Below are 8,951 nucleotides of genomic sequence, written 5' to 3'. Positions count from 1 at the left end.
TTGATTATTCCCGGGAGCATTACCCAATATAACCTTACCAATTTCTTCACTTAGTTCTCCAAACACTTTTAAGAACTCAATAAAATTTCCCCTGTAAAGAGATTCTTCAGACTCATCATGACCACGAAAAGCTAATGAACCATTCAACAATGCTTTGGTAAGTCTAGCCGAAGCATGTAATCGGATTCTATATTGTTTTTTATGTAGATCTGTTCCCTTATCAATGGCCACAGGTATAGACTAAGCTTGGTTAAGTAAGTCTTTCCCCTTTTTACGTGCTTTGTTGTGAAAACTATTGATTTTTGCAACATGATTGCTAAATTTCTCCCGACACCTATTCCAGCATCGCAATCCTTCACTTAGAAATGTATCATTTTGTCCACTTTCCTTAAACAAGTAACAATGCAAACAATACACTTTATCCGCTTTGACACTATATTCCAACCAATTTCCAAATTCACTAGTGTACCATTCCTCATTAAAGCGTCTTAATTTACCACTAAAATTTGTTAGAGGACAATCATGCCCGGTTGGTTGACATGGACCTCTAAGTAGATATGCCCGTCTAATTTCATCTTTTTGACTTGGGTGATAAGATGAAATTGGTTGCCTTTCGGAAGGATCCCATGATAGATCATCCAAATTTATTTTTAATGGTTTACTGCTTGAAGATGATGATCCAAGGTTCGATGGTTCACTTTGATAATATTTCTTCATATTCAAAATACCTACAAATCAACAATTTCAAACTAACAAATTTAAAACTAAGAAACTAACAAAAACTAACAAACTAACAAATTAAAACCAATAATCTAACAAACTAAAACTAAATTTAACAAATAGCTTAACATTTAAGTAGTTAATAACACCTAACAATTATGAACAATAATCTAACAGTTAAGTGTTAATAACACTTAACAATTATGATTTATGAACAATTAACATTTAAAAATAAATTATTACCTTCAAAGTGGGAGCCGGGAGGATTCGAGACTGATAGGGACGGCGGTGGACGGTGGTCAGTGGGCAGTGGACGATAGGACGGTGGTCAGTGGGCAGCGGGAGTGGCTGAGGGTGGACGGTGGTCAGTGGGCAGTGGGCAGCGGACGGCGGTGGACGGTGGTCAGTGGGCTGCCGGCTGGGCAGTGGCTGGCTGCGTGCTGTAGTGTTGTTTGTTTGCGATTTGCGAATAGACTCAACTCTCAAGAGAGGCCAGAGGCGCTGCAGCTGCTTTGCTTATGTATTTATGTTATAAAAAACCCTAACATCAGTTAGGGTAACTTAGTAAAAAAAAAAAAAAAACTATTAAAAACGGGAATAGAACTTGCGACCTCCGGGTTACAAAACCCACAAACTACCAGCCGGGCATGCACTTTATATGTTTTTAAGATGGTTCCTGTATAATTTATAGGGTGGTTCCTTTATTATTTTCTATATATAAATACACTATAATTTCGAAACTCGGGTGGTTCCGCGGAACCACCCGTTACTACCGTAGATCCGCCCCTGGCCGTTTGCACTATGTTAGTCTGATTTCCGGCCAACGGTGTGTACACTCCACTTGTACATGATTTATAGCTCTCTCCCCACCCGCCTTCTTCATTTCGGGTTGAAAGTAAAAACTTTACTCCTTTACGAACAGCTTCACAATTGTTATATGTTTTTCCAGCGGATTCTAAGCCTTCTAGCGAAAAGAACGTGCTGTATAAGAAACATACCCCCCAAAAGCCATACCTATAGAATTCCCAAAGTTATAATATATATCTAGAGGTTTTTTGATTTAAAATCAATTTTAAGTAGAGTACCGTAAGAACCCAATAAACATTTATACAAGATTAATCTTTTACACTTCTTACACGAATCTCTACTTAAAAATGTATATATATTCTTGAGAAAATTACCATGAACCATCTTCCTGTTGGGTGTTCTCTAGATAACACACTGCTTTTGTGATCGAATCATTTATTTCTTTCTCTCTATGCTCGGGGTGCAACCGCTTGAATGCTATGAGAGCTTGCATCACAGAAGATGTGCACTCAACATGCCTGATTTGATAATTCATAAAAGAAAATATAAGGGTATCCAAACTTTTGCTAAACTAAGGATTCGTAAGAGACTTTACTCTCGTTCGACGACAATGTCAGCAAAATTTCTGAAGGATTCAAGATCTGCATGTAGAAATATAAAAATGTTAGTTCCATCATAATTTGTGACTGTTTTACCGAACAAAAATTCAGTAGCTAATACCCGGTTTTATTTAAATGTTAAATAATACCAGGTATTAGCGACTGAATTTTAACATATGCACCTCTAAATATGGTTGAGGGACCGGTCGTTCCCATATAGCAAAACCTCCAGTTGTCGGACTTTGTACATAAAGAAGGAAATTAACAGCATCATATAAGCGTTGCTTATCCGCCTTCTCACCAGTTATTTCGCTCGGCATTTGGGATAGCAACAGTAAACACTGCAATATCTTTACTATAAGAACAATATTTTCTCCAAAATTTGAAAACAAAAATAAGGGGATTAAATAGGGTTGTATGATCACTTTTAGTGCCTCTGCGGTACAATCTGAGACGGGCCAACCATGATCTTGATCAGAAAATGTCCATGACCCTTTGCTAAATTGTCGAAACATTTTACTGAAATCCCCAGTCGGGTTTTGCTTGACCTGTGATTCTTTCAGAAAGAAATGTGATTTTTTAAGGGAATCGCCGTATTCATCCGGCATGTTACTCGTGATTATCGCTTGAGTTGCGAAGGCGCTAACCCATAACTGACTACCGAATGTTTGCCTCTTCATTCCGTCTTCTGATAGCCATAAGTAATCAGGAACTCGAGCAAGGTGATGCTTAAACTCATCCCCGTTCGGGTCCTCCGCCCACCAACACATCATTTGATATCCCTAACTCCAAAAGGATTGTGGTTATAATCAGACTCTGAAAAAAGCTAGTTGATAACACTTAATTAGTAGCTTAGTGATGGATCTAGAACATAATTTCATGGTAGCTCAAAATTTTGTTTTTAACCATACATTAAAAACAGTTCTAGCCCATTTCACGTGTGCAGGTGCCTGGTTTCAAGTTTCACGTGTATCGTGCCTGGTATTGCATTTCGTTCGTACAAGCACCCGGTTATGCATTTTAAGCTTCCCGGGCCCTGTTTTGCGTGATGCGTGCACAGATGTCGGGTCACCTGTTCAGAGCGTATGCCCATTTCGCCGTATCTGCACCCGGTAACGCGTTTCGTGTGGCCCAGTTTTATGTTGGGCTTTTAACAAAACTTAAAAGGTGAAGTTTTGGGTCTTAATACTTTTTTAGGGGTAGCGTAACATAATTTAACGTGTAACGTAATATATAAAAAAATAAAAATGAGAAATAAAAAAAATTCCACTTTGCAAGAGAAGTTGAGGGGCAGCGGGTGCTACCCCTGCCATCAAAAGCTAGAATCGCCCCTGAAGTAGCTGCTTACCTTTTCGACGCATGCCATGGTAATGTACCTGCTTTCTTCCGCACTATAACGCATCAATTCAATCGTTCTTCTGAGGGCTCTTTCTCTTAGTTTCGTAAAAGGCCAGTACTTGAAAAGCGGTTCACTCATGTAATGTAGACCATCCCACAACAAATCTTGGACAATTGAACGAGGATTATATAAATCTTCCTGCAATACATGTATCGGATCGATTAATTAAACCTCTTGAAGTGTTTCTCATTTGACCTGGCGGGTTAATACAAAACGTGAATCGGATCGAATGGCTGAATTGGATCGTGCGAGTAGGGGAAGGTTATTTTGAAAACCCACTTGAGTTGAGAAAACTCTTAAAACCCGTTGTAACAGTCTATTTTATTTTATTATCAAATTTTTTAACACAGTGTAATATATGTTATTACCATCACGTGTGTGTGTGTGTGTTTCCTACGAGTTATGATATATGCAACAGTTTGATTTTTACATATGTAACGCTTAAACATACATATGTAACAGTCAAAATTTGAGCATGGTATAACTTGTAGGTAAAATATTTTTTTATATATATTATTTTTGTACGTGGTGATAATAAGATATAGTACATTGTGTTAAAGATAATAACAAAAAATATTGTTATATTAGGTTTTCAAGAGTTTTCTTAACTTAAAAGGGTTTTCAAATTACACATCCTATATATAAAGTTTTTAGCTTTTATGTTATTTATGATTGTCATCTGATTTGTAAATATGGCCCGACTAGGGAACCGGTAAGATGGTTGGTCAGTTGGTTGGCATTTTAATCCGGTTCTGAAAACACAGCATGAAAATCATAAAACATTTGTGGCAACAAAGAAGACTTTCATCACATATAAAAACCGACTATTTAATTAACAACCTTGCAGCATATATGTCGTTGCTTATTCCAATTAATCTTGTTGTATGGCATGGGATAAATCTCTTGACGTAGTTGCAGAACAAGATCAGTGACCGGTCCATGAATTTTCCTTCCGTATAAGTATGACATGGGCATATAAGCTGTTCGACAATAGCACCACATTTTTGCTACATGGGTAAAAGAGGTGATGAGATTAACTAACCTAATTTGGCACAATATAAAAAAACATTATTTGCTTAAGTTTACCACCACTACAAAGCGGTCGCTAATTGTCATTTTGCCACCATAAAAATAGTTGCTAAAGTCCATTTGCGCGAATATTTCATCGCAGACATGCTTTGTGGCTGATTTTAGCGACCAATAAACAAGTATTTAATTTAAATACGCTAATATTTCCATTTGATTTTATTATTTATTTATTTTTTCTATTTCTCAAAAACTATTATGACGGATTTGCGTAAGATTTGCATTTAATTTTATGCCTAATTTAATAATTTAGATAAATGAAAATGCAATAAGCACCCGGATGAAAGGGTAGAGCTTCTGGGAAAATCCAAAATTCTGGTGGAATTGGGTTGCATCCTTCCCATTCATACACACCAAGCACCTACACAAATTATAAGCATTTGAAATGTCTACCGGTTAAAACAGATATTTTATACATATAGAAGAATTTACGTAGATGACTTGAGTTTGGAGTCACTAACTGCGAGATAAACTTTCCCCCAAGAGGGTATAGAAGTCGCACCACCATGGTCGAGTATCCATTTTTGGGCTCGACTGAGTGCCACATTTGTATCTTGTATTTCTTCACCAAGCAGTCGAAGGGTTATGTAGCTCAGCGCGGTCCCAAACATGGTGCTATGTTCTTCGATATGAAATCCCCACCCTCCGTCTTCTCTCTAAAATCAATATGGATCAGTAACCCATCATATACGCATACCAAAATATTTTAAAATGTAAGTAGGGGCGAATCTACGTTGGGTTCAACGGGTTCACGAGAATCCACTGAATTTTTAATTTTTAATATAATGTATATAAAAGAGTTTTAGAGTGAACCACCCATTTCACAAACTGAAACTGGTGCAATGGTAAACTGCCAGTAGAGGTGTTCTTCAAGTTGTACTTTCGGGTTTCGGCTTCACATGTCGGGATTCTCGGGTTTGAGAAATTTATATCTAGTACTCAAACCCGACCTTAATCTCCCCCGTTTTCTTCGGGTTCGGGTTCTATGTGTACGAGTTAATTGAGTTTCGAGTTTACCTAATATATATATATATATGGGTGAGTTAACATACTAAACGTGTGAATAAAAGAATTTGGCGACGGCAATTCTGTAAATAAGTTGAAATCTCTTTTTTTCACATAAATCCTAAATTCATCGTCTAAACCCAAATTCATTTCATCAAAACCCCAAATGATTCTCACAAAACCTACAATCATCGATCAATTTCACTATTCATAAATCATATGCTAAGAATGGCGATTAAAGGTAAATTTTATTATTCTGATCACTTGTGTGCATGTTGTTTGTTATACTCATATAACTAGGGTTTGGATTAAGAAAAATTGATTTCAAATCTCTAATGTTTAATGTAATTTCTGCACATATATACAATTACAGATGATGAAACACTAGTTTATAGTGAACAAAGAAGCAAAAAAAAAACCATGAAAGACCCTCGCTTCGAACCAAAACAGGTAACTAGTCTGTTTATTGTTTTTATTATTTTGTCGAGTTGTGTAATTATCAATGTTGTATGCAGCGAGTCTGCTTATTTTCTTTGTTACTTTGTTTAATGGTTATAGTGTAATTAAATAGAGTAATTAACTTTGTATGTGTGTAATTTGTCTATTTATAGCTTTTGTAATCTATTCTAAAGCTGTAGTGTAATGATTTTGACAACTAGAGTAATTATCAAAGTTACAGTAGTTGTTTCGTGCATAGTGTAATTAGTCTGTATAAGTAGAGTAATTAATAATATGTTTATAACTTGTGACATTCGTCAATTTCGGGTCTTGTTTGTATTTGTTTTTGTATTTGTTTATTATGTAAACCGACTCGATTTGTGAACCGAAGCTTATGTTATAATCAAAATGATGGATTTATGTTACAATATTGTTTCACACTTGTTGGGTATTGAAAATATCCTATTTTTATTTTTATTTTTATTTATTTATTTATTATTTATTTATATATTTTTTTTGTTTTGTGTTTTTGTCTTGATCTATTTTGCATGAAAACTCTTGTGTCTCACACCCATATTTGACCACCAACATTACCCTATATATATTCCATATTTCCTCTTCATTTTCCCTTGCTACAACTCAAAAAAAAAAAAAACTCTCTCAAACATCAAAGATTTAAGGTTATCTTCTCAAGTGTTCTTGAAGGTTTTTAGTTTTTCATCTTAATTAGTTTATGTAGCCTTATTAATACTTGTTTATGGTTGTGCAACATATATATAATATACACCCCTTGTTTACCTTTGGTAGTTACTACTCCGATTCTGGTCGGTGAGGTTTCGAACCTCATAAAGCAATGCTTCATGGAGGACTTCGTGTTCTTGATATATATACGTCTATATAACTTGTTCATACATATTAATCTTGCTTATTTTAGTTTGTTGGTCATGTTTACAAGTTCCATGGTTATGGGTTTTTAAGAGTCTATTCTCCGGTTTAACCGTAAATAGCTCTAAACCGTAAACCGAACTTTGTTACTAGTTTTGTTAAATAATTGTTTAAACATACTTATTGTTAGATCTAAGTTTCTAAAATCATTTTTACAAATTCTATGGTTATGGGTTTGTAGAATCTTACCTCGGTCTTAACCCGAAACACGATCCGAACCGAAAACCGAACTTTTGTTTAAAGACTTTATTGTTAACTTTTGGTTGTAAAAATTAAAGTATTTTTTTTATTTGTACATTATTATACAAGTTCTTTAGTGTTTGGACATGTGGAAACCATCTATGAACTTGTTGTGAGATGGAAACCGAACCAAACCGATTCTTACTCGCTTAAGACACACAAGTGTGTTTTTTTTAGCCATCAAGACTTGTATATTTCTTTAAAAATAGTTATAAATTGATTTTTAAATATTTTCTTAAGTACTTGGAAATGTTGGATCCAACTTGATCTCATAACAAAGTTTGGACCGACAAAACCGAACACTCGCTTAACGTGCGTTGTTAGTTCTAAAACAATGGAACTACATACTTGGTTAAGTCTTATTAAATTTTATTGAGTTATCTTATAACATTCAATATTTTGGAAAGTTGACTTTGGGTTTGACCAATTATCAAGACCCGAACCGACAACCCGAACACTCGATAAAAAAAAACCGTTTTAGTATCTTTATTCCAAAGGGATTTGCATTCTTGCATTTTACCCACCTTATTACTTAACATAGGTTGAGTAAATATTAAGGTTAGATACTTTAATCCGGTTTCGAGCAAACTTACATTTTTAAAGGGTTATTATTATAAATTCTTAAATAGTTACATTTTAAACCTTGAACTTTAATTATTTACATTTCTCAACATTTATTTTGTTTAAAGACCTTTAAGACAACCTTTCTAAATTCAAGACTTCTTTTCTTTTTAGGCATTGTGCGTTAAACTCGTCGTTCCGACAAATCTTCAAATTATCATCTTTCAAGTTTACTACTTGAAGGTGAGTACTTCATACCCATTTTCCATCTTTTATTTTGGGGGTGACATTTCATACTTATTCAACAAAATGCTTTATATTTGAATCTTAAACCACAAACGTAGTTGTATACATTACCTAAATAATTGCTCGATTTGGTGTTCTATGCTTATATGCCTATGTGTTTATCGCTTTTAGTTGGTGGAACTATAAAATCCTAGACTATTTGGCATCCCCTCTAGCAAGGTGTCGTTAACGTAATGCAATTAACGATAACTATAAAATCCTAAACTATTTGGCATCCCCTTATAGCTAGGTGTCGCTAATGTGTTTAGCGATATCTATTTATCCAAATTACCACTTTTATTTATCGTTTCGTATGCAAGTTTTGTGGCTATCTTTATTATATACTAATATGATTAAACTTATGAATTGCTCACCAACCTTTGTGTTGACAAACTTTATTTTATGAAATGTTGCAGGTTTGCATCTTGGTTGATTTATGATTGTGAAGAAAACGACATCAAAGACCTTAGGATATTAGTAAAAATGAACAATATCAAATTTTCCATATTTTGTGATATCTTGTTTATGGTTAGTTTATGGATAATTGTTATGTGACATTTTCGATGTTGTGAAATGAAATGAGTTTATTAAATACTGTCACTTTAATTAGTGTCATGTGCTTATGGACAATCGTTACACTTCGGCATGTTCCGCCGCCTTTGGTCGAGGTGTGACATAACTACCTGTTTATAATGTTAATTTCTTTGTTTATAGCTTTTGTAATCTGTTCTAAGGTTGTAGTGTAATTATTTTTCACAACTAGAGTAATTATCCAAGTTATAGTAGTTGTTTCGTACATAGTGTAATTAGTTTGTATAAGTAGAGTAATTATTAAGATGTTTATAATTAGTTGTTTGTAATGTTAA

The 8,951-nt window shown here is 34.5% G+C and overlaps 1 protein-coding gene across 2 annotated transcripts; it reads right to left on the bottom strand.

Moving 5' to 3' along the window:
* Positions 1-1,510: 1,510 nt before the first annotated feature.
* On the bottom strand, positions 1,511-5,311 carry LOC143632462 (dammarenediol II synthase-like). Of its 2 annotated transcripts, XR_013153521.1 has the most exons (6): positions 5,073-5,311; positions 4,888-4,972; positions 4,366-4,532; positions 3,475-3,663; positions 1,902-2,908; positions 1,511-1,734 (listed from the first exon to the last, which is right to left on the bottom strand). XR_013153521.1 is itself a non-coding variant. In XM_077100980.1 (5 exons), the coding sequence occupies exons 1-5, from the start codon at positions 5,220-5,222 to the stop codon at positions 2,282-2,284; spliced, it is 1,218 nt and encodes a 405-aa protein (XP_076957095.1). In that variant the 5' UTR covers positions 5,223-5,311; the 3' UTR covers positions 1,854-2,281. The 2 variants fall into 2 exon arrangements, 1 of the variants encoding a protein (XP_076957095.1); XM_077100980.1 differs by lacking the exon at positions 1,511-1,734 and having other exon boundaries at positions 1,854-2,908.
* Between the last annotated feature and the right edge of the window lie 3,640 nt (positions 5,312-8,951).

This window comes from Bidens hawaiensis, unplaced genomic scaffold (genome assembly GCF_021521415.1).
Source record: "Bidens hawaiensis isolate Kalapana, Puna unplaced genomic scaffold, B.hawaiensis_p1.1 tig00006390_1, whole genome shotgun sequence".
In the NCBI taxonomy this organism is placed as follows: Eukaryota; Viridiplantae; Streptophyta; class Magnoliopsida; order Asterales; family Asteraceae; genus Bidens; species Bidens hawaiensis.
This window is presented reverse-complemented; position numbering and strand designations above follow the sequence as displayed.